General features: G+C 47.9%; 10 protein-coding genes across 10 annotated transcripts; 3 read left to right on the top strand and 7 right to left on the bottom strand.

Moving 5' to 3' along the window:
• Positions 1–103: 103 nt before the first annotated feature.
• On the bottom strand, positions 104–1,262 carry HD556DRAFT_1368048 (plant basic secretory protein). The gene is made up of 3 exons (XM_041302856.1): positions 948–1,262; positions 668–888; positions 104–614 (listed from the first exon to the last, which is right to left on the bottom strand). The coding sequence occupies exons 1-3, from the start codon at positions 1,130–1,132 to the stop codon at positions 358–360; spliced, it is 663 nt and encodes a 220-aa protein (XP_041160670.1). The 5' UTR covers positions 1,133–1,262; the 3' UTR covers positions 104–357.
• A 797-nt stretch (positions 1,263–2,059) lies between these two features.
• On the bottom strand, positions 2,060–3,824 carry HD556DRAFT_1368065 (uncharacterized protein). The gene is made up of 13 exons (XM_041302857.1): positions 3,805–3,824; positions 3,722–3,754; positions 3,553–3,649; positions 3,466–3,494; positions 3,378–3,408; positions 3,289–3,321; positions 3,163–3,239; positions 3,055–3,109; positions 2,901–2,999; positions 2,733–2,843; positions 2,633–2,673; positions 2,547–2,572; positions 2,060–2,485 (listed from the first exon to the last, which is right to left on the bottom strand). Exons 1-13 carry the CDS (start codon positions 3,817–3,819, stop codon positions 2,320–2,322), a joined length of 813 nt encoding a protein of 270 aa, XP_041160671.1. The 5' UTR covers positions 3,820–3,824; the 3' UTR covers positions 2,060–2,319.
• Positions 3,825–4,832: 1,008 nt separating this feature from the next.
• On the bottom strand, positions 4,833–5,656 carry HD556DRAFT_1368074 (uncharacterized protein). Its single transcript, XM_041302858.1, has one exon. It carries the CDS (start codon positions 5,493–5,495, stop codon positions 5,271–5,273), a length of 225 nt encoding a protein of 74 aa, XP_041160672.1. The 5' UTR covers positions 5,496–5,656; the 3' UTR covers positions 4,833–5,270.
• Positions 5,657–6,558: 902 nt separating this feature from the next.
• HD556DRAFT_1236625 (ricin B lectin domain-containing protein) lies at positions 6,559–7,377 on the top strand (the record flags this gene model as incomplete). Its single annotated transcript, XM_041297842.1, has 4 exons — positions 6,559–6,769; positions 6,829–6,866; positions 6,924–7,096; positions 7,158–7,377. 4 exons carry the CDS (start codon positions 6,559–6,561, stop codon positions 7,375–7,377), a joined length of 642 nt encoding a protein of 213 aa, XP_041160673.1.
• A 1,657-nt stretch (positions 7,378–9,034) lies between these two features.
• Positions 9,035–10,647, bottom strand: HD556DRAFT_1368127 (uncharacterized protein). Its single transcript, XM_041302859.1, has 10 exons — positions 10,228–10,647; positions 10,163–10,172; positions 10,097–10,116; positions 10,013–10,045; positions 9,856–9,952; positions 9,764–9,792; positions 9,681–9,711; positions 9,587–9,619; positions 9,459–9,535; positions 9,035–9,145 (listed from the first exon to the last, which is right to left on the bottom strand). Exons 1-10 carry the CDS (start codon positions 10,285–10,287, stop codon positions 9,098–9,100), a joined length of 438 nt encoding a protein of 145 aa, XP_041160674.1. The 5' UTR covers positions 10,288–10,647; the 3' UTR covers positions 9,035–9,097.
• Positions 10,629–12,741, bottom strand: HD556DRAFT_412628 (uncharacterized protein). Its single transcript, XM_041310534.1, has 15 exons — positions 12,509–12,741; positions 12,439–12,448; positions 12,372–12,391; positions 12,284–12,316; positions 12,139–12,235; positions 12,060–12,088; positions 11,970–12,000; positions 11,881–11,913; positions 11,752–11,828; positions 11,647–11,701; positions 11,490–11,588; positions 11,319–11,429; positions 11,207–11,247; positions 11,125–11,150; positions 10,629–11,057 (listed from the first exon to the last, which is right to left on the bottom strand). Exons 1-15 carry the CDS (start codon positions 12,566–12,568, stop codon positions 10,919–10,921), a joined length of 861 nt encoding a protein of 286 aa, XP_041160675.1. The 5' UTR covers positions 12,569–12,741; the 3' UTR covers positions 10,629–10,918.
• Positions 12,742–12,841: 100 nt separating this feature from the next.
• Positions 12,842–14,709, bottom strand: HD556DRAFT_1368140 (uncharacterized protein). Its single transcript, XM_041302860.1, has 4 exons — positions 14,155–14,709; positions 13,826–14,104; positions 13,363–13,775; positions 12,842–13,312 (listed from the first exon to the last, which is right to left on the bottom strand). Exons 1-4 carry the CDS (start codon positions 14,679–14,681, stop codon positions 13,194–13,196), a joined length of 1,338 nt encoding a protein of 445 aa, XP_041160676.1. The 5' UTR covers positions 14,682–14,709; the 3' UTR covers positions 12,842–13,193.
• A 3,879-nt stretch (positions 14,710–18,588) lies between these two features.
• Positions 18,589–20,560, bottom strand: HD556DRAFT_1474660 (uncharacterized protein; the record flags this gene model as incomplete). The annotated part of the gene is made up of 5 exons (XM_041308508.1): positions 18,589–19,347; positions 19,405–19,704; positions 19,764–19,841; positions 19,889–20,037; positions 20,242–20,560. 5 exons carry the CDS (start codon positions 20,558–20,560, stop codon positions 19,072–19,074), a joined length of 1,122 nt encoding a protein of 373 aa, XP_041160677.1. The 3' UTR covers positions 18,589–19,071.
• An 89-nt stretch (positions 20,561–20,649) lies between these two features.
• Positions 20,650–24,181, top strand: HD556DRAFT_412774 (uncharacterized protein). The gene is made up of 5 exons (XM_041310535.1): positions 20,650–20,941; positions 20,991–21,494; positions 21,553–21,594; positions 21,647–23,919; positions 23,980–24,181. Exons 1-5 carry the CDS (start codon positions 20,899–20,901, stop codon positions 23,992–23,994), a joined length of 2,877 nt encoding a protein of 958 aa, XP_041160678.1. The 5' UTR covers positions 20,650–20,898; the 3' UTR covers positions 23,995–24,181.
• A 360-nt stretch (positions 24,182–24,541) lies between these two features.
• HD556DRAFT_1236578 (uncharacterized protein) lies at positions 24,542–25,919 on the top strand (the record flags this gene model as incomplete). The annotated part of the gene is made up of 6 exons (XM_041297835.1): positions 24,542–25,087; positions 25,141–25,201; positions 25,254–25,350; positions 25,400–25,499; positions 25,599–25,769; positions 25,833–25,919. 6 exons carry the CDS (start codon positions 24,542–24,544, stop codon positions 25,917–25,919), a joined length of 1,062 nt encoding a protein of 353 aa, XP_041160679.1.
• Between the last annotated feature and the right edge of the window lie 147 nt (positions 25,920–26,066).

Genomic DNA, 26,066 nt, shown 5'->3' on the forward strand with positions numbered 1-26,066 from the left:
ATAGGGGCCTTACTTGGCCTCTAATTATTTTCGGTGCTTACCGGAAAACACGTGACAGATCCTGATTCAACTCCAATTTTTTTAGAACGGTTTTTATGCCAGCCGCGGCATTGCCTCAATATTTGAGCGCTTCACGAACCTCGTCAGATCCTTCAAGCGTGTTGATTGTACGACCCTACGGGGTCTTCATCCATAGAGGTTAGTCGTATTCTTGGCATATTGTTGTATCGTGGTTCTTGTACAACAAATCATGGTGCATTTCATTATATGTCAATCTATCATTACGACTTCTGCGCGTAGCTTCTACGGAAATATTTGCTACTAGTATCATATATCAAGGTTCATGCATGAGATACCTTACCCCGTCTCTTTCACGTGTTCACAATACAGTGCATACAGGGAACTCACGCTCTCTCCGGTCACCTTCTCAAAGAGTTCCACTCTGTATATCGAATCCTTCATGGATCCATTAAGTTTTCGGATAGTCCCCTCGCCACAGCGCTCCTCAATCCAGTCGAGGAAGTACGCCGTAGCATCGTACCCTGCGTCCCACTTCTCCTCAGCTCTACGCCTCCAGTGTGGTGGTGCAAGACCAGCATGCAGCCTCACGAAATCTACGAGTAGTTCTGAAGACAAAATTCAAATGATAGTGTCAAAACGTGCACACCTGCAACACCCTCGATAAGACCCCCCGGACATGTATCGTTTCCATTGTACTGATAGCAATGCACGACCTCGTGAACCAGCACGCCTAGTATTTCATCTCGTGCCCGAGCCTCTGATGATTTGATCCAATCGAGGGAGAAATTGATCTCTTTCATCTCATGCGTGCCGCAAGTGTACGCCACGCCATCGAATGGTCTGAGAACGAGTGTGATTGTCTTGACGCTGGGAGTACAGATGATTCGCAACATGTTTATAGTGAATTGAGAACACGTAGTACTCACTGCGTTGGAGCCGTGAACGGGGTATACAGCCAGGTATAAGATGCTTCAACTGCGAGCTTGAGTGCTTCCTTGGGCTTGACGCAATCAAAGAAGATTGATGCCCCAGGATGTGATAAGTCTTCCACCCTCAACACGAAATTGGGGATTATCCAAGTTGGCGGGGGCGGAAGATCATGGGGAGGCATGGGTAGATGGTGGTATCGCAAGCAGACGAGCAAATGAAGGCGCCAGATTTGAATAGCTTCCTTTATATAGGGCTAATTATGAGATTCATTGTCTCAGGTACTTAGAGCAACAGCAAGTGAAAGTGCTACCGGATTCGGGAGGATCAACCGCATCCGTCGGCGTCAACAAGTCTGATTAGAATTGGAATGAAGCGCCGAAAGTTTACCCGATGCACAGTGGTAACTTGTACTCAAACAAAAGCTACTTAACACTCGTTGCCGTCGGGCTTACTCACAGGTCATACTCCAACACATTCAAACCCTGATTGTGCTCGATTCACGTCTTGGTACCTATCGATGTTAAAACAACCTCAATCCCAACGCACCTCCCCAACACCTCCGCAGCAGAACCTCCATTGAAGCGCGTGGATCCAGAATCTGACCCATGCGCCCTAACCAGGTCTCTAGAATACATCCAAGTGACATCGCCAGCTTGAACCTTCATTCACAAACACCGAATAAACCGGGCGATAAGAGGTTACGCATTACGGTCCGTTGCGGGCATGTCTAATAAAGAAATAAACGCGAAGGCCCGGGGCCGGGGGGCATGTATGTGCCGGTCCAAATTCCAGAGATGGATATGCATGCCAGTGCGCGCAGCGAGTATCGTCAGGATGACGAACTGGGAACTTTACGTGAGTGACGTTGTTAGTAGCAACGCGCATCAGCAGGAACTGCATCAGAGACTATTCGTTTGAAAGGCAAAAATGGATTGTAAATGTTACGTGACTTGTCGGAGGCGGTTGCAACGTTGAGCTCTGCCCTACTAGGCTCTAGCTAAGCAGTCTAGACTCTCTAAGCTAGTGTCGACCCTGGAGACTTGTACTGATCTGTGCAGGTCACAGCTTTTTGGATGTGCAAACCTTAATACTGCCCTGTTTGATGAGTGCACTACTTATCGCAAGGGCCATATCCAATGTATTGATTCTCATCGTCGTCAGGCCCTACTTCTGATTAAACTAGTACAATCAAATGCTAGCACTGATCTGTATCTACTGATTCGCCATTGCTTGCAGAGGAAGCCTGACACCTATCGTAATGGAAAATACCAAAGCCACCCAAATACATTCCACGACAGAAAATATATTCCTATAAGTTGAATGTATCCCGGAACCGATCTAGTTAACCCCCACCAGTCATCGTGCAGCTCAAAGTTCGCCCCATGGAACAAGATGTTCCGCCATACGATCTGCGGTTGAAAATTCGGACAAAAGAAAACGCACATTGGTGTCAGACACGTGTGTATGCGGGTCCATTTGCCAGAGATGGCGGTGCATGCTTGTGGCGAGGATTGCAAGAACGATAAACTGGAGGCTATACGTGTGTAAGTTTCGGGAATGTCTAGTTAGAATGCGCAAAATGTGGTAGTACGTACTCATGCAACATGGCGTGGTATGCGTACTGAATATGCACAACAATGGTTTCAGCTCGATCATAAAGGCATGTAGGGGATTTACGCACATGGAGGAGCAGCGATGTGAAGATGTTCGTCACCGAGAACACTGTAGGAACGAGAGATGAGCACGAAAATATGGCTCGGCGTGCGCGCTTTTTGACTTACAAAGACCACATGCATAGTAGGATATGTTGTGCCTCAGCAGGACAACATAAAGATGGCCGTTGGTCGTCCGCCAGCTCTTGATGGCGCGTACGAGTGTGAGGGCCATGAGTCCTGGGGAGAGTGTCTGTCAGCACCGATTTGAACATAGACATGCTCCTAGTTTCCCACCCAGTGCAAGCGCAAAGTAAAGAAGAAACGGTATGAAGAGTTGGATACTGCTCATAACCTGGTAGCAGCCTGTGATGCCTGGAATATGGCTGGTTGCAACTGTGAAAGTGGGGTGAATGGTAATGATAAGCAAGGTGTTTATGAAAGCGCGTACATGGTGCTGTGGCAGTAGCAGCAAAGGAAATGCTGATGGATGATGCGACAAAAGCCTGACTGAGGAATCTATCACCAGCTTGGGTGTAGTGAACACGGGAGGACTCACAATAGATACTAACAGCATGGATACGACCACGATTCTATTGTTGTTCCATAGCGCGCACGTTCTGAGGATAAAAAAGCCTGATGAATCGGATGAGAAAGACGTGTATGCTGCGGGAAGAAGATGTACTTTGGGAGCAAATGCCTAATATTATGCTAAAACCTAAAAGATAGCTCTCGATCAGGATGTGTGCATAAGGGCATGTAAGATGTACGTACTTGAGCAGATGTTGACCCACGTCCGACATTTCTGGCGACAGCATGCGGTGAGCATCATTCATCTGGTCAGCACTGCAAGTTCACATACACCTGGATTATTATTTGGGACGAGGCACGCTGAAGCATAACATATCAATTCATTATCTGAGATGTGTGTTCGGGAGTCGAAACGCACTATATAGATTCGTGGTGAGGAGTAGAAATGGAACATATCGTGTAAGGATATAGAGGCCTTTTACCTTGGTCCAACGCGATCGATGCAGGAACGTCCACTTTGAGCAGAGTAGTATCAGTAACAACAAAAAAGTTGAAAAATCGACACTTGTTATGAACAAGTGCATTACCTCTTGTTGCAGTGAACAAACATATTCGTAGGCCTGCACAAACGATTTTAGCAACGGACAAGAATACGTCGGGAAGGGCCCACCCAGAATGTAGCCATCGACGCTGAGCTGTAGTATTAGGACAGAGGAGAAGGATTTCAGACAGAACGTACTGTAGATGTACTGATGGTACATGTATTTTATTTTATCATCAACGATCCTCGTATTGACGAGAAAAAGACGCACCGCGAGGATCTGCAGACTTCTCCCTGCTGCGAAAGCATTGGTCAAATGCTCCGTCTCTGTCACCATTCGTTCGAGATGCGAAAAGGGTTCTGCAGAATATACATCGTGAGCTTCTTATCTTATATATGAGCCGGGAGCAGATTGAGATGGGGGCGTAGACATCATTATTAGGAACATAGGTTCAGGTCACAATGATCGCAGTACTACGGAGCTTGACAAACTTAAAGTGGTCGTAAAAGTCGAGCTATTAATAAATAATAACTTGTACAAAATATTGTAACTTTTAATTTCCGTTCAGCATACGAGAACGTGCACAATATCCACTGGCCAGTGCACTATCAGCACTATGCGCTTCATCGACTGAGATGAAATGTTTTTTGCTATCCAGTCAGTCCTGATCCCTTCACCTGAACCCTTGCTCACCACTGACACACCGATTTGAGCAGGCCTAGGACAATTATGGCATCTCATCATTTCGCTAAGTATAGCATCATAGCATTAGAGTCGCTGCCTTACCTCCTGCGCCTCCGAACCGCTCCTCAGTGGAAACCTCGCCGATGCCTATCACGAATCTTAACTGTCCTCGCCATCATGACTCCATTCTAGCATTTCTTCAGAAAGCCTTGTTCCTGTTCGTTTCCTCCCCTCGTCGAACGTCATACTTCTTCAGGTAGTATATGCATTTGAATAATGCGGGCTAGTTGAGCGCACGCTATTTTAGACCAACTGATCTAAGTGTGCTTGGATAACGCTGGAGCGGGGCGCTCTGGCAGAACAGGACGGGACGGGAGCGGTGGCAGGAGTCCTGGCTCGTAGTCGGTAGTCCTCGCGTGTGTTGTAGTCTGTCCTCGATAGACAGAGCTGTAGCCTCCCGCCATAGAGGTCTGGCCTTGGTTCCCTTGCAGTCCGTGCCCGTTCCAACGCTAGAGACACAGCCCACACCTTTGCATCCGGAAAATTGGTCGTTGTTCTTTGTATTTGATGGTTCTTTCAAATCTTTCTGTCCAGTCATAGGCTTTATCCTTTGTCTCTCTGGTTAGTGGTTATCTTGGAGGGGCCTGTGATGAGAGATGCTGATGCACCGTTCGGAGCTACGATGCCATTTGAAATTTGAGATGAACGACTAGTGTGTTGATACTGGCTGTCCATCTGTGTTGTGAGAACTTCTTACCGGGCGGAGAGCTACGATCATGCCAATCACTGGTAACACTGAAGCTGATTTAGTATTTTTGTGATGCCAGCTGCGGCATAGAAGGTGGTTTGGGATGACGTGTCGAGGTCCTATCGTACGGGGACAAATGACAGTGGACTGTTCAACTCAACTTTAAATAATTTGTAATGGCGCTTGCACCTCAACTCCCTGATATCGCTGATTGATTTTACTAGTTTGCCCCGTGTGATGTCGCTCAAGGCTGAGATCTGATGCATGATGGATCAGTGATTTAAATTTGTCATGCATCATCCGGTTACAAGTAGACCCACCGTAGTTGCTGTCAGCAGCATAAGCACATAATTGGCATGCCCCGATAGTAAGCACGTACGCCGACATACTCACCGCGATAAAGAGTCCAAGTGCTTCAAATTTTTAGCTCGACTGTAACGATGTGAGTGCGTGCAACGGAGAGTCAAACCACAATCAACAAGTATCGAGCCGTGGAAAAAAACAGCACAGCTCTGCTGGTGGTGGGAGTTCAACAGAGCTGAGCGCTCAGTGAATAATGAATATCAGTGAAAATCAGTCGGAACCGTCGGACCATCGCCCTCGGACGGAGATCGATGAATTGGTAAGTAGTGAGTAGACCTAAAATCTAGATTCTTGAAATCTAACTTGCGCAAACTTCTCCAAGGCAGGTCATGTAAATTTGATTTGCATCCTTCACGCCTCGAGCTTCATCATGGGTTTCAGCCTGTTGCATTTAAGTTCAATCCAGACTCGGATGAACACGAGGATGCAACGATGCGTGTCAATACTCATTTCAGCCACGAGCCTGAGGTTGGGGGTATTAGGCATTGGGCGTTGGGCGTTGAACATTTGAGCTTCCTTATTCCCTGGGCAGGTACTTGGTATAAGTACAGTGTTCCACTTAAAGCTGACAGCCGCATTCTAGCAAGCAAGCACTACGATGGCTCGCATCAAGAACCAACACACATACACCCTGAAGAACTGTAAGGGAGGTACTGCTATGCACCTCTCGGGTGAAGATAACTACTTAAGTAAGCACATCATCCCTGCTTCAGGGTATCTCAAGCCAGTACTAATGTTCCCTTAACTTAGTCATTGGCTTTCGCCCCTACGACGGTTCCAACCAGGCGGTAATGCGCTTACTTTCCATCCCACTGCGGACAGGTCTTATTAACTAGCTTCTTGGTTCTTAGTGGATTTTCCAGCAGCGCGATGGCGACCAAAACGGGTGGTTCATAAAGTCTTCCCGCTCCGGAAAATATCTTGGGATTAAAGGCAACCCCCAAAATGGCGCCATGGTCGTTGCTGTATCAGGCCCCTTCAAGTGGGATGTCAAAGACTCAAATGTCAATGGCGCTAAAGGCGTTAGGTGCACATGTTTTTCATACCGCGCACGTCTGGTCGTAAATTGGTTTTTGTTGGCAGGATAATGGTCTATGGCAAAAATTTCAGCTTAGACCTAGACGGTGGAAAATTATCAAATCACACGAGAATTCACCTTTGGGAAAGTGGGGGTAGTAGCGCCAATCAGATTTGGGCACTTACCGAGTGGGTTTCCATTAAGGATCAGCACACTTACAGCCTCAAAAATTGTCGGGGAGGCACTACTGTCGACCTCTCTGGAAATGATAACTACTCCAGTAAGCATCATCCCTGTTCCAGGTTGCAGGGAAAATTCACTAACATTGCATAAACCTAGTCATCGGTTTTACCCCCCATGATGGCCCTAACCAGGCGGTAATTTATCATCCCGTCGCGGACAGGCTGTATGTTGACTAGCTTCTTGGTTCGCAGTGGACCTTCCAGCGTGATGGCGACAAGAACGGGTGGTTCATAAAGTCTTGCCGCACTGAAAAATATCTTGGGATCGAAGGCAACCCCCAAAATGGCCTTGCAGTCGTTGCTGTATCAAACCCCTTCAAATGGGATATCGAAGACTCGGACGTCAAAAACGCTAAAGGCATCAGGTTCGCACATTTCTCATACCGCATATGTCTGGATGTGAATTTGTTCTTGTCGTATTTTCAGGATATTGGTTCATGGCACGAATTTCAGCCTAGACCTATCCGCCTCAGACCACACAAAAATTCAGCTTTGGGGAAGTGGCGCTGGTGACAATCAGATCTGGGAACTTACCGAGCGGGTTTCCATCGAGGATCAGCACATTTACAGCCTCGAAAATCGTCAGAGAGGCCCTAAAGACCAAGGCACTGATCCAAAGGCATGTTTCCACCCTATGCTCGTATAATGTAATTGTAACACGAGCATACTTCATGCAGATCCTCCCTGTCACCACGACCGTCCGTGAAGCATTTATCACGGGAGACTTATCAAGGGCTGAAGAGCTACTCACGCAAGAGATCGAAGCTGATGCCACCAACCACATCTCCTATGCTAATCGCTCACTCATTATGGCTCGCAAACTTGACTGGGACCGCGCCCTTCAAAATGCGGCCAAGGTGACAATGACGCATCATACCTCCTTAAAATATGCTAACTATCATCTCGACATAGTCCCTCAGCATAAAGCCTTCTTTGATAGGATATATCACCAAAGGTATAGCTTTCTGCGGCAAACAGAATGTCCGCGACGCCGGGGCAGCCTTTGACTTCGCGTTCACGTTCGCAAACGGAGACTCGAAGATCACCCTTCTCCTTTTCTTGATCAAGGCAGGTTATATTTGTTTTGCATCCACCACGCTTCAAGCTTCATGAAGGGTTTCAGGCTATCGCATTGTTCAATGCAAATGAACATGAAGCAGCAATGATGCGTGTCAAAGAGCTAGCTGCCGGTCCCAGTGTAGATCATGTTGCCTGTCTTGTCGTGGAGGTGAGCATCATCCACTTGATCATGCACTGGTTTGTGCGTAATTGATTGGTCTGCGCTTTGCGCATCAGGCGTATCTGCAAGTCCAACTGGGAACCATTGCCTTCAATAACAAGTTTTACAACGAAGCTGTTGAAATTTTCACTGCCGCTGCGAAGGCCAGCAAGTTCTTTGCCAACCTGCCAATCCATACTATGTACGAGGAATTCACAATGGTACATTGTTCGATGCAGCCGAGAATATTTTTCCTGCTTAACGTATTTTTACAGCTCTTCGGCTGGGACCTCAAGTCGCTGTGGCAATTCGCCAACAGGCATTTGTGCATTATACTACTTCGGACAGGTAGATATGCAGAAGGCCTCGAGTTGCACCTGTCCATGATGGAGGCAAGCGATGAAGCTACAAAGGCTAGCACGCGTGCTTGGTTCGCTGGTGAGTCTTCAGTAATGTCACCCATGTTACGATCTTCATCCGCCTTTCACTTAGCTTTCAAGTAGAATGTAGGGTAATGTATTCTCCCAACGGCGACTCTGCCCTCCATGCAAGCGGCTGCATATGCGTTTTGACACACCGACATCTTCTGTGCGATTATCCCGACATCACGTGTATTTTCTTTTGTATCCACATTGTATATCCGTTTGACGCGTGCACTTCACTATTGATTCATTAAAGACTGACGTCTGAAGATCCTATGTTGATCCCTTCCACGTACTGCCCACAGATCATATATCGGACAGAGAAGTCCAAACGAGAGCATCTATGTTGTGTGACTGCTGGTCGACCTGCCAAATATGCAGGTGCATGCGCAAGGCAAGGATCGCAAGGATGATAGACTGATAACTGGTGTTATCAGTATGAATGCACAGACAAATTTGGACATGCCTACTCTTGGAACATGACGTGGTACTCGTACTGGGTATGCGGAATATCAGTGTCTTGGTCGGTCATACAGTGCATGAGTGGTTTACGCACATGGAGATATCGCGACGTAAAGACGTTTACTGCTGATAAAACTTCCGAAACCAGAACCATCGTTTGAGCATAGAAAGATGGGTGACATATGTGTGTTTTGACTCACACAGACTGCATGAATAGTAGAAAATGTTACTCTTCACCAGGATGATGTACAGACGGCCGTTGGTCATTCGCCAGCTCTGTATGGCATGTAAGAGCGTAAGAAACATGAGACCTAAAGAAACATTGGTCAGGTATCTGTGCATACATATGTCCCAATTGACAAACCCAGTTCAAATATAAAAAAGAGAAGAAAAGATACGAAGAGGTTGCTATTGCTATAACAACCTGTGATGCCTGGGATTGCGCTGGTCTCGTCTGTGAGAGTGGAGAGAGAATGTGAATGGTGGGCAGGGTACCGATTAGGAGGCGAGAGCCCGTACAAGATGCGGTAACAATAGAGGCATAGGCAGTGCCGACGCATGCTATGATGGCAACCTAACTGATACATCTACAATGGCCTTCAGGTACGAGAACATTGAACTCACGGGGGTAAAAGCCAGTATGAAAACGTGCACGAATCGATTATGTCTCCAGAGTGCATATGTTCGGAGGAGGAAGAAGACTGAATGAATTGGATCAAAAACGTGGGCATGTTGAGAGAGAGGAGAAATACATTCGGAGAAACTGACTGATATCTGGCCGAGAACTGTGGGAGGAAAGAGGACTCTCAGCAAAGATGTGCATAAATATCTGTACCGTGTACATACCTGAGCAAATACTCATCAAGACCTTACATTTCTGCAGGGCAATGTCAGATGGTAATCAGTAAGTCTACCGCAAGTTCACATACAGCAGGGTCGTCGTTCGGAATGAAGTTCGCTGAAGTATGGCAAATCAAACTATCACCGAAACAATCTGTGCTGAAGCTGAAGCCGAACGTACCATATAGATGTATGATCGAAAGGAGAAAAGGCACAAATCGGGTAGCGATATAAAGACCTTTTACCTTGGTCCACCGCGATTGAAGCAGGAATGTCCACTTTAAACAACACATGATGATCAATGTATACGAAAAATGAGGCTTATAACGAAGCGTTACCTCTTCTTGAAATGAACAAGCGTATTCATAGACCTGCAAGCAAGTTTACTAACAGCGGACGGAAAGACATCAAGACAAGCCCACCCAGAGTGTAGCCATCGACGCTGAGTTGTGTAAGGACAAGGAAGAGTGATCTAGATAAGTACTCACTGTATACGTGCTGAAGATATGTGATATCATTAGCCCTTCAAAGTATCGAAAACAAAGAGACGCACTGCGTAAATCTGCAAACTCATCGCCGCTGCGATATCTTCAGATGAGTACTTCGTCTCCATTCGGTCGAGAGGCAGAAATTTGGTCTTGCACGCAAGGGATACACATGCACCTGCTTATATATCTCCAGCTGAAAACCCCCGAAGTTTCACTTGAAACTTGAAACGGTGTGTGGTGTTATGCAACCAATATCATTGGCGAATGTAAGCCACTGCACTGCCCTGAGTTAGTTTCCCCCCTTTGGACCTCCCTTTATCAAGTGTCGATCGAATAGAGCTAGTCCCATCGGAATTTGCACTCACCCCGCCGGAAGTGAGTACGTAAAGAATCGGATTGGGTACTGAAGGTTAGCAAATTCTGAAGTCAAACATGAATGACACCGACGTTTCAGAATCATGGCTGTGTCACGGGTCAAGTGTAAAACATCCATCGCCCTCTCGAATGCTCGAGTTTGGAGTGCTTCAAGTTCTGACTTCAGCACACCCAAAATCTTGATCTGAATACATTTATCTACCACTGCAAGCAGTGGAAGCTCGATATCTATTAACAAATCCACTTGAAGTCCATTGCAGCTCCCGCCCACAACAGAAACTGCATTTTTAAGCGCGCGGATCCCAGATCTGACTAAGCTCAGTTCTGCTGACCTCGTACAGTTCAAGCACCACTCCATACACGTTTGAACGACGCCGAACATCACGTCGGACTGCCCGCGGATGAAATGTCAGACATAGGAATGCACACGAAGGCGCTAGAGCCATGTGCATGTCGGTCGGTATGCCACAGGTGGAGGTGCATGCGCGTGGCAAGGATCGCGAGAATGACGAATTGGAAACTGCATATAGGTGTGAGTTTAGGGGTGCTATTAATAAGTCTGCGCATGGCAGGATAAAAATGCGCACTCTTGGAACATGGATTGATATCCGTACTATGAGTACTGGTGATCAATGACTCGGTGGTAGAGAAATTTGAAGGTTCACGCACATGGAAGAGCAGCAACGTAAGGACATTTACCCCCGAGAAAACTTTTGTAACGAGAACCATTGTTAATGAGCACAGGATAATGGCATAAAAACCTGTGTATGTCCTGACTCACACAGACCGCATGCATAGTAGAATATGTTATGCTTCACCAGGACGGCGTAGATACGGCTATTGCTTGACCGCCAGCTCTGTATAGCGCGTATGAGCGTGAGGGACAAGAGACCTAGGGAGCGTCAGTCAGCGCGTGTCTGCGCATGTAAACACCCCATCCCAGGTAACGTACCAAATTCAAGCCCAATTAAGAGCAGAAATGGTATGAAGAGCTGGACGACAGACGAGCTCTGGTAGCAGCCTGTGATGCCCGGGATTCCGCTGGTCGTCCCTGTGAAAAAGCAATGTGAATAGTAGTAGAATGCCAAGGCAAAGGTAGGAGCGCGTACATGGTGCAGTAGCAGTAGTGGCGAAAGCATAGCTTATAGATGATACGACAACAGCCTGACAGCTATACTTACACAAGTTCGAGGTACAGTGAAGATGGGACTCACAAAGAAGGTAGTGATCATGGTGGCGAGCACAATTTTGTTGTTGTTCCAGAGCGTATATGTCCTGAGGACAAAAAAGCCTGTATGGATGTGATCAGGATCGTGAGGCTTTTGCCGGGAAGGGAGATATACATTCAGAACAAAAGACTGATATCAGGCTGAAACCTGTGAGAGGTATGGCTCAGCGAGGATGTATTTGAATGTATGCACGATGCACGCACATGAGCAAATATTGTTCAACAACTGGCATTTCTGGCAAAGTCATGCGGTCGGCGTCATTGAGGTAACAAATCCACTGAGCGTTCACATACATCAGAGTTCTCATTTGGGATGAAGTTCACTGAAGCACGATAGGTCAATTCATGATACGAGTTTAGGAGCCGAACGCACTATATAAATGTCCGGCTAAGAGGAGAAAAGGCACGTATCGTGCGACGAGATAAAGGCCTTTTACCTTGGACCAGCGTGACCGAAACAGGAACGTCCACTATAAAAGGATCGTTAATATGAGAATGAAAATGAACGAGTAAATTACCTCCTGATGAAACGAACAAGCATAATCGTAGATCTGAGCAACAGAGTTTAACAACAAACGGAACCGCAATACATTGGGACAATCCTACCCAGAATGTAGCCATTGACGCTGAGCTGTGTTTAGAACATGGAAGGACTTCGGACAGTGATACGCACTGTATAGGTACTGGCGGTGCATGCGTTATCTATTATTATCAACGACTGTCGGGTTGACAAGGGAACGCACTGTGTAGACCTGCAAACTCCTTGCCGCTATGATACTGTTGGCCGAATACACCGCCTGCATCTGGTCGAGACGCAGAAAATGGGGTTCGCGCGTAAAAAATCCACGGCATGCATCTTCTTATCTCTTATAAATGATCAGGGAAACGAGCAAGCTCCGGGCGCAACGTGGGCACTATTGCAGGAAGAAGGTCAAGCGCGTAAGTCTCGTCATCGAGAATCGAAGCTTCTGCCGCTCCAGTTCTGGAAAGTAAGCGACGTCAATCTGAGTGCGAGGCGAACGTATAGTGCGGCGTTGCAATAGGCGATTGTGCTCAACCATCCAGGGTTGTAAACCCTGGGACCAGTCTCATAAGCTGGCAACCTGAAGTCACCACGAAAATCAAAGTGAGAATCAGTAAATAGAACCAGAATCATTGATCGATGCCAGCATTAATTATAATCCAATACCAGTCTGTTTGCACATCGTGATGGTGAGTAACGCCACGAATACTAAAATGAAAAGACAAAATAAAGACAGACTGTGGTAAGGCGAATGCGCAGACCGTAAAATAACGACGGATAGTCATCTTGTCCGATATTCAAGACTATGTAATAGCGGAGATAGTGCAACGTCCCATGACACAGGAGAACCAGAATAAGCAGGTAGACAAGCGGCGACACGTAAATGAGTCCAGTAAATAGCGGCATCAGTCTGCATTGATGGGTAGCTCAATAGGGCAAGGAGCCGCATCCACCTGTGTGGATTGGGACTGCGTTGACGGCAGCCCGGCAATGTCCATCGTAAGAATGAGCTGGAAATTTACGCCTGTCATTCTGATGAGCAAACAGAAGCAATCATGACATTGCACCGCTGACCTGGCCTTGTCCCGTTAGCATAAATCCCAGCATTCTTGCAGGCATTATACCACTCGTTCCACGTCGGATCCGTGTCATTTGATGCAACATACGAAAAGTTGAGCGGGATCTGAATCTTGGGATATGCCTTGGCGGGGAGTGTGTCTTTTCCAAAGTAACCGGTGCCGACTTGCAGATTCGTGGTCGGATCCCATACTTGTGCAGAGATGTGGTTGATGGTAAGGGGAATAATATTGGCGGTGGTATCAACTTGGATATCTGCGTACGCTGGAAATGAGAAATTGGCTGGGTACCGGGAGAATTGTGTTGGAATTGAAGCATTATAACTCCCAGTGGCGGCAACTAGAGGTGTGGAGTTGTTGATCGACAGACCAGGTACTCGAGGGATGGTGATTGCGAGGATAGAGCCGATGCTACATAATCTTTCAATATCTTCGTGCTCGGGCAGACGAGAATGACTTACATGGCGGCCCACATAAATATGAAGAAGGCAAGGAACCTTTTGGTGAACCACTTTCCACACAAACCCGTCTCCCCACGATGCCAGGCTTTCCACTTCTCTTTCCGCTTCTCACTTTTAATTTCTCGTCGACCCGATTTAGTCATGTTTTTCATCTCAGATAGCTGCCATTCTGGACCAAGTGCAGGTACCGTAACAAGCTCCACCGGAGTGTGAGCACTGTCAGCATCACCGTCTGTCTTGGCACCAGGCGGAGGCGGAGGTGGGGGAAGTTGATGATAGCTGGGTATTGGTTAGCTTGGTAGGACATGTTAGCTCTTTCACGTGCATACCCTGCTTCTTGATGTTGCCCAATGCCGAAAGCAGTGCTGTATCTTGGGCCAGCGTTGTTAAAGTCTGCATAAACATCCCAGGTCTGAGCTTCCGGAGCTTCTTCTTCCTCATCACGTCCGCCTTTCAGCGGTTCTAGGCGTCCGGCGGCAAAAAAAGATGATGCGTTATACCCTGCGGATTGTCCACCCGTTAACATATCATGGCTCGTCCGTGTTTGTCGATCAGCATAGAAAGAAGAAGTATCGTCTCGTGGACGACCAGATGGAGCGTAATCGGGAGATTGTGAATGATTCAGAGCATCAAATGAGCCTCTGCGTCCTCCATAGAACGAAGATACAGTCGATTTTCTGTCGTAGTCCATGGCAAGAGACGAAGCAACGGAAACGAAGGAAACGAAGAAAAGGGTGGCTAGGTGGGAAGTGCCAACCGAAGGGACATGAACCCCGCGCTTGCCATGTCGAACGTTTATGGGGTTAGGGTTAGTTTGAATCAAAACACACGCCGGCGGGCGTCGCCGCTGTGACATTAGGCAGAGTCTAAACTCCGCTTGGTGTTTCGAACGACCGTGACAATCATTGAATCAATCCCGCGCCCGCTTTTCCGCCTAATAGTAACATCGCTGCATGTTCATGCATATGCTCCGCTTCAACTCTGCCCGTCCCTCCTTTCGGACCTTTCCCGCTGCCCATTTTCTTTCGTGCCCACCAACACTCTGTTCTTTTCCCGCCCCCTGCCTGGTAATAACTGCCTCGTTGCAACAAGGACGGACACAGAAACATTCATACTCCGCTTGGAGGTGCCGATATTCAACAGTACTTTGGCCCAGACCAGCCATTTCAGATACCCTTGAGCTCAAATACGTAACTGTTTCGCTACAAGTCTTTGTTTTCTGTAGCTGATGAAAAAAGCATGCAACATCATGAATTTAAAAGAAGTTTACCCTGTTCGAACTTCGGATCAACTAGCCTGGCTTCAATGTGTGACATACCCGGGCCATGTTACAGTCTGAGAACAACCAGGAGTTCTGCGGTAAGACTCAGGATTCCTTTGTTTTTACCGTGAAGTATTGATATCGATTTTGTGAGTGTTGTGCTTTCTTCTTGGCAAGGACGAAAGTTTCACTTGACGATATTCTAGTTGTTGACTCAACCCAACTTGCGTCAGACTATTTCGACTTACCTGGCACCATGAGATGACAAGTGGTATCCAAAAACACTGGGCTCGCCTATCTAGCTGACCCATTAATATGCTCTGGAACGGATGCATCCTAGGCGCCCTAGTCACGCCTACATCCACCATGACTGCTCACTACGCGTGGTATAACATCAGGACTATCCTTATCCTGATGCTGGGCAGTCTACATAACATATGGTAATGCGGACAGCGTTACTCTTGGACAGCCAGGATTCCTGACCTAATTCAACTTGGCAGAAAATACAGCATATTCAAACGTGATAATAGGCACAATCAATGGAATTTTCTCTGCAAGTGGTGTTTGTGGGATGGATATGCGACCGATACGGCAGACAAATAACAATGGCAACCGCTTCCGTGTCTAATTCTAGTGTCCTCTTTGCAGGGTCCGTGATTGACGCAATGCTTATTGCGGTGTGCTTCATATCCGGCCGGGCAGCAGGTATGATGGGCTGAGATCATTCTGATTTCGGGAACGGAGGTTTCTTTGCTTTCCCCACGGGGGCTTCTCGTGGGACGGCGTTGTGAGTTTTTGCAGTACTCTGGACATATTTTGACCATGCTGTATTCCTTATTCGAAGGTGTTTGGATTGTTGTGGCAAATGCGGCCACCGAATGAATCGCTGTTAGCACATTGCTCGACCAATCTGAGCTTTCAAGGATGTATTTTCAGTTTGCAATTGCAACTGATGCTTCTCTTCTAGCAACCGGAGGAGCAGTATTGCTCCAGACTGATGCAACGAGATATTCTCATCGCACATACGCGCACCAGGCATGGCATTCATGATGGCCTAACGCCTCTGGTGATCGAAATGCAGATACGGAATGCTATGATACGCTGGATGCGGTTGTTTTGTTCCTGCTTACTCGCCTACTTATTCGTCTTGTTGTGGGACATAGTGGCACCACATGTAGGAAATCATTTCTGGGAAGGGGATATTTGTGTCCCCCAGCCCTTCGTCATTGCATGTTCTCCCGGGCCCGGCCCGCCAATTCCGTCCACCGTTTTACATCCCTATCCAGGATCGTGTGATCAGATTGATGTCCGAACAAAAATAAAGTCGGTGGCTTTGATTGGCGGTGTAGACCAGCGCTACGGTAGACTTGATTCTTGGTTGGGTCCTAATTACTGTTTACTCCAGCGGTACATACAACCTAGTTTCATGTCTTGTTCTGTTTCCGTCAGAGTACACTCGTGACTTAGATCAGTTTCTAGTGCATGGGATATATATAAGTTATTATCGACACGTTTTTATTGCAGTTCGTCATATACAAATGATGTGGAGGTTATTCACAATTAAACACCGGTCAATCATCTTGTGATGTACGTGAATTGCAGTGAAATTGATGACGATGCAGCATTACTTATACTATTGAGGTACGTTAAAATTTATTAAAAGCACAAAGAGTTACCTAACCGTTCCTGGGACCATTAGCCCAGAGACACGTCTTCCCTTTCATTTATCACATCACGCTCATCATGCTGTATACCTGTACAGGCTTATCCATCCGATATCTTACGGTGTTTTTGTCAAGAATGGAAGCGGACATCGCACGACGCCACAGACTGTCACTAGAAACTACATCCAAGATGGGATTTTCTTTCCGTGGTGAAAAAAACTCCCTTTGGATTACGATATGATTCACCCTGAAGCTAACATTATTTATTGCTGATGCAAGGATTACAGTATTGCAGAACTTGTTTCGACCGCCAGCTGAATAGAATATCTCGAGCTTGTTTTGTCTTGCGCCGGCTGGATACTAGTATGCCTGGTTTATTAGCATTATCAACTCTCTGGTAATACTAGTACCTAGCAATGCGTAATCCGTGCATGCGATGATTTATTTTTCGAATATAACTAAACGTGCACCTCACTTGGCACTTGGCTTGGATCCTTGAGGTGCGACGCTATGGACTTGTTGCCTCGATGTGACCCTGAATCACCATCCGGCAACAGCGGCCACTACTATTAACCGGTGGCCCGATGATGAGTCCTGTTCAAATGTCAAGCTGATGTTTTGAGAATATTCTCCAAGAGCAACAATTCGGGGCTAACCGATGCCTCCGTATCCTTCGCACATGTTCCATGGCATATTTAACCGAGTGAAATGGAGGATAGTATCTATATATGTACTAGTCAGCCAATTCGACAACAACAAGACCCATTCTTACGACATAGGCCGCACATACGTCGCATTATTATCACTCCTGTGAGAATTATACGAGATTTAATCCTATTTGTGTTTGACAATGTTCCGTATAACATGTCAAATCCTAAGAACAAGACGCTCCGTCATAATTCACAAAGTTGTCGGAACCGTCTCCGCCATCGATCATATCGAAAGGAATTCCCGAATCGTCAGACAAAGACGCCTCGTTCGGCTAGGGTACAGCGGAACATCATGATCAAGAGCAGCCCCATAATAGTGTATAGAAACGAAAAGAATCCAATACGTGACGTTTCTGATGCGGCGCCAGCCGGCCAAATATGTAAGTGCAAGAAATTGGAGTATGCGGCGAGAAGAAGCCCGTGGAGCGTGGAAGAAAAAGCGCGACGCGCATGTGCCATCAAACAACGCTTGCGAAGCAAATAAATGAAACGTGTCAAGGCATCTACCGGCCATCTAGTAGAATCCGACGAAATCCGTGTCCATACATGATCATTAATAATGATGGTCTCGGTCTTGTGGCGAGGGTGAGTATTACCCAGTGAGAATCATCAATCTCGGGAACGAGGGAGCGAGAGCTCGCTCAGCATAACGGACGGATCCACAGCATCTCAAAGCTCGTCACAAATCAGACATGCTGTGCGTCCGCAGCAGCTTGTTCGAGCACATTGTCAACCTCTCGAAATTGGTTCATCTACATGGCGGCGTGGCGGAGGAAGGTAATTCGGCGGAGGGCGGACTGGCCCACCTTGCAGTGACCGAAGTGGCACTGTAATTGTGTAGAGGGGAGCTGCGATTGATCTTGCTGTGTAGGGGGGAGGTGGAGCTGGACTCGAAAGGTCGGGCCACGAGCCTGATGTCCCGCTGTCAGTGACGGCATGCGAGACACGACGAGCGCCTGAAGGGAGTACGTATCCTGGCGCCAAAAGATATATGGGTGTATTAGTTCGTACACACACATCAATAAGGAACATGACAGTTCACCGAGAATACGAGGGGAGATGCCTGAAACGTGGATTTGGAACAATAAATGAATGAGGTAGACGGCAAGGAGAATAGACACTATGGGATCGGCACATTAACAGAGTCAGCTTTGAGGTCGGGCGTACAGCGGTGACTTACGGAAACCGGCTACAATACCGATAACAGGCTGCCACTGCAGGTCACTGGTAGTTGGCGCCGCATTGTTTCCGGCAAGGCGAGTGCTGAGCATGACACGAAGGAGGGGGGCACAAACGGGGGGCATGATCGATATGTTGGGGACTGAGTTGCATCCAGTCGACTTTTATATGCTTAAAAGGGGGTGACCGCACTGAGTTTTAAACTGACATAAAAGTAGTGACATTACTGATCCGGACCCTCCAAAAGTATGGCAAGTTTATTCATAAATAGGAACGATGTATCGCGGGAGAAGAACTAACCTGTGCACCAGCCTGACAGAACATGGAGGGGTGCGAGAAGCCGACTCGCGGAATAAAAATGCATAGAGAAGCAACTGTTACGCAACCGAGTAAGATACGGTTCTTTGCGAAACGCCATTACGGGCCGCAGCTCTAGCCTTTGTGATGGGCTCTGATAATTTTTTCCCACAGAGCCAACCGCTGAACGAGGGCATCCGTATTCGCTCTCGAATACAGTGGATCCGGACCATCGCCATTCATAGGCACAGAGCGTTTCCACACTAGCTCGTCGATGCGCGCCAGGAATTCCATAGAAGACCTGACGTCGTCAACACTACTGGGGTGTGGACAAATCGGACCTTCGTCCAAGAACTTAGAAACTAGGTTTCTGACAGAACGAGGGGACAGTCGTAGTGATGTGATCAGTCCCTGATGAGATTGCGTTGTCAGCGTGAGCTTTACAATAACCCTAAGCTAGAAGCTCACAGCGAGAATATCCTTTGCCTCATATTCGGAAAGGTTTGAGATTTCCTCCAAGTGAGCGGGTTCAAGACCTCGTTGTAGATCAGAACCCTGTGCCTGATATAAGGGGATGGTGTGATTGCCGGAGGGCTGAGCAGAAGGTTTTTCTGTTTGTAAGCCATTTGGCGGAAGATGCCGTTCCGTGACCAAGGTGCGGAGTTTTTCATAGTGATCGCGGAGGGAGTGGATCTCAGAGGTAGCGTGTGAGAGCGCGCTGTTCAGTTTTTCGAAGTCAAGTGGTCCAGTGAAATCTTTGACCGTACCCTACCAGGCCGCAAATGGACATCAGGATCAGGCGTGAAAATGGGCTGTGATCAACGCACCGCATGTAAAGATGAAGATTCCGTCAGCGGTGCAGCTAGGTCTGTGGGCCTCGTCATGACTTTCTCTGTGGAACTATCCTACTGTCATGAATTGGGGGTCCACATTAGATTCGTTTATAACGTACCTGATGAGGGAGCGGTATCTTATCACGGGGCAGAGAATTTATGATAGTAATTTGCGCATTTGGCTCGTCCGACGCCCGCGATAAAAATTCTTGTTCGTCAGATCTGGTGCGAACCAACTCGTCCGGGGAGGAATAGTGCGATGTGTGAACTGAAAATGTGGAGTGCTGTGTCTGTATACTCCCACTCCGCATATTTTGATGCAATGGTGCGGAAGAGCCGGCTGAGGTTAAGTGTGATCCCTGCCGTCTCCGATCAGACGATTGGCTTGACGGCGATTCGGACCTAGAGAGACCGCGTCTTCTAAGAACCTGATGGGACGATCAATGGAAAAATCCTGTGGTAATGAACGCACATACATCCTGTATATCGTTCGCATGCTGCGCATCCAAATGGTAGGTATCTGGACGGATATCGGGCGATTTGTTATCGATTCTTTCAGGGCCTAAATTTTTTGTTGCGAACATGAGACGGATCTTATCAAAAGCTAGTTTGCCGGATGCGTCCCGTAGCAGGATGTCGGGATGAGGGTGTGAACCCGCTACCGCAATATCATGTATATCATCCGATGCGAGAAGGTCTATCAGGGCGTCAAAGCTACTGTTGGCATCATCTGGCGACTGTGGATTCACAGTGTGATTGGCATCAGTACCCGTTGACTGTAAGTTCGGCATGTTTGTCAAAGCGAAAAGTGAATGCGATGGAAGGTCATGTCAGTACTGTCGATATGGTACGTTTCAACATCGAGGCAAGGGATATCTAAATTTGGATGAGCAGTTTACATGTAGCATGGGCTACTTACATAATGTAGGTCCAGGCAAAGAGTCGCTTCGAAAATGTTGTTTACAGTCTCCTTCAAGCTCGACGATTTGGACCGCTCAGTTGTGTTTGCTGTAGATTTTGAAATCGCGCTGTTCGATTTTTTCGAGGTTAAACGCCATAGAAATTCGATACGCGTGGGGCAAATTGTTCTGCACTGGATCGGAATACTTGACCGAGTTTGGTAGTGCTGATGTCGCGACCCAGCCCTGGCCCTAGCTGGACCGTCCTTCCAGGTAATTGTCCTCCAAACCGTCAAAATTTCTACAGCTCATTTGATGCAAGAGCCTCCAAACACTTCCCCTGCACCAACACCACGATCTGACCCTGCCAGTGATCTCGGTGACGACGAAGAGGATAACTTTGACGCACCCCCAGGGAAGAGGAAGGCTATCGAGAGCCCTGTTTCTGTTCCGAGGCCTCAGAAGCTTGCGCGTTTCAATGATAATAATCAACACGAGAAACGGGCTGAGGTATCACAGTCTGGTAAACGAACGAATGGTACCGCTCCTAGTAGTCTAACGCAACCTCCTAAAATCGCCAAGACATCCCGTTCTTCATTTTTGTCCCAGCCTGCGCGTGCACAGCCTGTGCGTCCTGAGAAAGGCAAGGATCGTGCGTCAAGTGGACAGTCAAGCTCCTCGCTGAGTGATCACATATCAACCATGCTCGAGAAGCAGACTGCGCGGCTCAAACGCGCAGAGATAGCTCGCAAAACAGCTCGCAAGACCACTGGAAGTCGCAGAGTATCTAATTCAGATCTTATTCGTGCCGTACAGAAGCCCAGCAGTGCGTTTACCCGCCTTATCTATGCTTCGGTGTATTAACTAGTATGCGGCGTGTCAAGGCGGTTCTGAAGTTTCTTCCGCTGCTACTCGCGTGCGAAGAGGTCAGACTCATGACCTTCTTTTTTACTACACGACGCTAATGTCTTCACCTAGTTTCCGTCAGAAGGTTTCCGCGCGGTCGACGACCTCCCAGTACAAGCGTCATCGAGCTCACTGACTCTTCGGGTTCTGCGAGACGAAGAAGGGCTCGCGGTGACGATCCCATTATTATCTCGAGCTCAGGTGCAGACACTCCTCCGAGACAGCCCTGGCCTTCACAGACGCCAATTTCCCGCAAAGCAGGCCCTAAACTTCCACCTCCTTCTGATGCTGAAGTTATTTGCATATCTGACAGTGATGACGACAATGTTCCCGCTCCTTCGCAAGCGACTGCTGTCCTTCCCGTCCAAGAGCCCAGTCCTACCTTACCTTCGGCGCCTTCGATCATCGTGGAATCAGAAAATGAAATCGTGGTCGATTTAGAACATCAGGTTCCAGAAAATTCGTACTATGAACTAATGGAACCCGAGTCCAACTTTGACGAAGAACTAGCAAGATCAGAACTCCAGCGTCAAACAGAGGAATTGTTTTCGTACATTGATTTGGACCCCCCAGAACCAAATTTCGCTGAACAAATTACCAGTCTAATTGCCCATGATGACTGCAATACTGCTCAGGAACCAGATGTTCCAGCCCCTGACATACTTACCCATGCCACTCTTCCATCCTCAGAGAAAGCAAGTGGGACTTCTTCAAGTGACACTGTTCCGATCGAGATAACCTCTCAATGCATTGTAGTCGACACTATTTCTCATTTAGAGTCCTCATCAAGCTCGAAAGTTGCCTCAGAAGTTCCCTCCCAGATGCACGCTACCGTGCCCACCATAGCTAAACCCTCAATTACATGGAATTATACCCCTCCCACCACCAACCCGTTCTTCGCTAGGGCGCTTGCTTTCAACGCAAAGGCGTTGAAAAAACCTTTACCCTCAGCTGCTCAGGTAGCTAATGAACCGAAGGCAGCTACTTCTTTCGCTGCCCCGGCTGCTTCGCCAGCTATTGTCGGGTCTTCCATAGCAAACATCCTGTCCGAGCCCTTGCTGTTCGAGCAGGCTTCTGACGCACCCACGGCGAGAAACAACCCAGCCTCATCACCCTCGCCTGATCACTTGCTACCTTGTGACGGTGATAGGAGTGTTTTTTCACCCATTGTGGATGAAGCTACGGTAGAGGCACTTCAACAGCTTCCACAAATAGACTCTCGCGACGATATCAGGGCTTCTTCGACTCGCAGTGACCAGCCTTCCACCCGTGAATCTACTGTCATGAAGGTCCCTATCTCCATATCGGACATACCACCACTACCAGCAACCGCCCCTCCCTCATCCACCCCTCTCCCTGTCCCACCACGTGTGCAGCGGCCCATTAAAGGACTCTCGCTTACCGAGTTGATTAACAAGAGACGAGAGGAGCACTTCAGGTTGCATCCTTCTGGCGAATGCATCGACCTCACGGACGATGTGTCTCCTTCACGCGATGGTAGTCAGGCGCCCGGTGTATCCAAGCCTCAGGAATCTGTCCAATCTCTACATACTATATCTCAAAATGCATCTTCATTACCTGCCCCAGTCTCTGCCAGTCAGCCGGCGCCAACTATTGATACCCGTACGCCGAGTATACAAGAAATTCGCGATTTAATGCGGCAGCGTCCGTTGAGCAGTAAACCCAGCATGTCTTCAGAAGCCAGCAATCCAAGCACCTCGTCTGTAGCATCCGCCGCCAGCGCCCTCGTTCCCAACATCTCTCCACCTCATTCCATTACATCCAATTCAACATCATCCAGCAACCAAAGCAGCTCGAAATCTAGCCCGCGCAAGAAGACCCGCTCTATAGGCATGGCAAGCCTTGAAATGTTCATCTCACCCATCCCGAACTGGTCCCAGTCCGCGTCGACGAAGAAGACGACACCGCCTACTGTGAAGAGAACCTCATGTAATGCGGATATTTTTAGGCGCATTATTACGCCTACGGCAGAGATATCGATGCGCAGTCCCTCGTTGTCTCCTTCTGAGGGTCGGAGAACCAGGCGTGTTGTTCGGCCATCCAGTCCGCTAGGTGTTGGCGCTGGTGATGTTGCCGCGCAACTTGATGATCAGTTTCATGTACTGCCTGAGCCACTCGAGGGTCCCAGAGTTACACCGTTTGCTATCCCTGCAGAAGGAGAGATGGAAGTCCAGAACACCTCTGCGCATCAGGACGTCCCCCTAGATGACGTAATGGACGATATGATTCCATCGGAAGGCTTGCAGGGTGTCACTGAGAGCATTGGATCGCTGGATTTACATGAACACGGCCGATCCCCTGAAGTAGATATCAATGTCAATCAGGTACGTATAGCCCTCATGGAATTCACCAGGCGAACTGATCTAACATGCTTCATTAGGTAGTCGATTCGCCTCTAGAGAGTGTATGTAAAGACGGGTACCTTGAAGGCATTCCGGTGTCTGCCGAATTGATGGAACACGAGGAGTTAGAGTCACTGGGGATGTTGGTAGATGACGTTTCGGCTGAGAGTGTGGAGGAAGCTTTGGTCACTGTTCATGAGCGCCTCGATGTTGACGAAGACGACGGTGGTGTAGGTATGAGAGGAACACGGGAATTGGCGAGAAAACGCACGAAGGCAAGGTCAAGACCTGTGTCGATGGCTGTGTCAGGAGATAGCGACGATGAGCGCCTTTCAGTGCTCATGCAATTGGAAGTTTCAGATGGAGAGGTGCGTTGCTTGTTCATGGCAGGGTGCCTATGTGACCTTTTCTTATCCTCTAATCGCAGGCAGGAGATGCGGATCATCCGATCTCCATCAACAGCAGCCGGACGGTATCTTCGCACACTTCTTCAAGACAGCTTTCTCGGTCTCCTGTGTCTACCGGTTCCTTGGGCGTCGCCGGTGTGGTAGATGGAGGTGATGCTGCATCCATGAAGCAGCTCGAAGAGGGTGTCGACTATTATATGGATGGATATCCTGTTGTGACATGGAATTCGTATTCGCAAGCACAGCGGCTGCTGCCTCCCAAGTACCGTCTCGCAAAGGACCTTCCGCATGAGCTCCAGGACCGTGTCAATGCCCTCCCTCAGTCGTACAGACATTCACATCAGGCAACCGTGCTCTTCGAGGCTATGATTGATGAAGCAATGGATGACGAGCTCGGAGCCCCTCCCATATCAATCATTAACGAGGTGACCGACGAAGGCGCGCCGCCTTGGGAATTCGTATACACGAACCAGATGTGGTATGGCGAAGGCGTTCCTGCGCCAGATATCAAGAATCTGAAGAGCTGTGGCTGTGTTGGGCGATGCGATCCCAAGTCGAAGACGTGCGGGTGCGCGAAGCGGCAGCGCCAACATCTCAAGCGGTATATTGCCAACGGTACTATACCTAGCACCTGGAACGGCGTACCGTTTTTGTATGACAACAAGGGGTCTCTACAGTTTTTCGAGATGCCGATCTTTGAGTGTAATGATTTCTGTGGGTGCGATGAGGATTGTCCCAACCGAGTAAGGACCGTTTGTTTGTGCGTTCTTGTTGGTGTTGACTGTTTATTTTTCAGGTTGTTCAGAGGGGCAGGAGATATGCCATAAACATCAAAAGGACGGAATTCAAAGGATGGGGTGCGCTTTTGGTATTGTTGCTCCTCTATGCAATGTTATTGACTGTTTTCAGGTGTCTTTAATGGGCCGAAGAGAATTCCCGCAGGATCATTTATCGGCATCTATGCTGGCGAGTTGCTGACCGTGGAGGAATCTGACCGCCGTGGAGTGTGAGTGCCCAGTGTATGCGCGAGACATGAGGTCTTAACTGTTGGCTAGGCTATACAACAAGTTCGGACGAACTTACCTCTTCGATATCGATTTCCATTATATGGGTGCAGTAGCAACATACTCTGTGGATGCTTATCACGCCGGAAACGTTCGTCTCCCTAATGATTGTTCCTTCATTCTCTGATGATTTTTCTTTAGTTCACTCGTTTTCTTGTACGTTTATTTTATCTCAAATCTTTGCACAAAGCTGACGTCATTTTTGCAGAACCACAGTTGCGACCCTAATTGTGAAATTGTTCCGTGCTACATCAACGAAGCCAATATGGAGAAGCCGTTGTTGACGATCTTTACCAAACGAGATGTTGAACCATCCGAGGAGCTGTCCTTTTCCTACATTGGCAGCATCGATAAAGACACGGTATGCCGCTTATTACAGGCACCCAATCCAATCAAACTGACAGCCTTTTTTAAGATATCCAAGGCCAAAAATGCGAAAAAGAATAAAGATGCGGTCTATGCGGAGTGTCATTGTGGGAGCGCAAACTGTTTGGGAGTGTTATTTTCGTAAATAGTACTTTTTTTCACTGAGCTGTCATCATCGATATCACTCTGTTTAGCCATGAGGTTTGCAGTTTATATATGTGCGTTGCTCGATAAGTTCCACGTATCTGTTCCTTACCGCATTGACGCATACGACTGCAAGCTCCTTCCTTGA

This window comes from Suillus plorans (genome assembly GCF_016647745.1).
Source record: "Suillus plorans strain S12 chromosome Unknown HD556scaffold_25, whole genome shotgun sequence".
Classification (NCBI taxonomy): domain Eukaryota; kingdom Fungi; phylum Basidiomycota; class Agaricomycetes; order Boletales; family Suillaceae; genus Suillus; species Suillus plorans.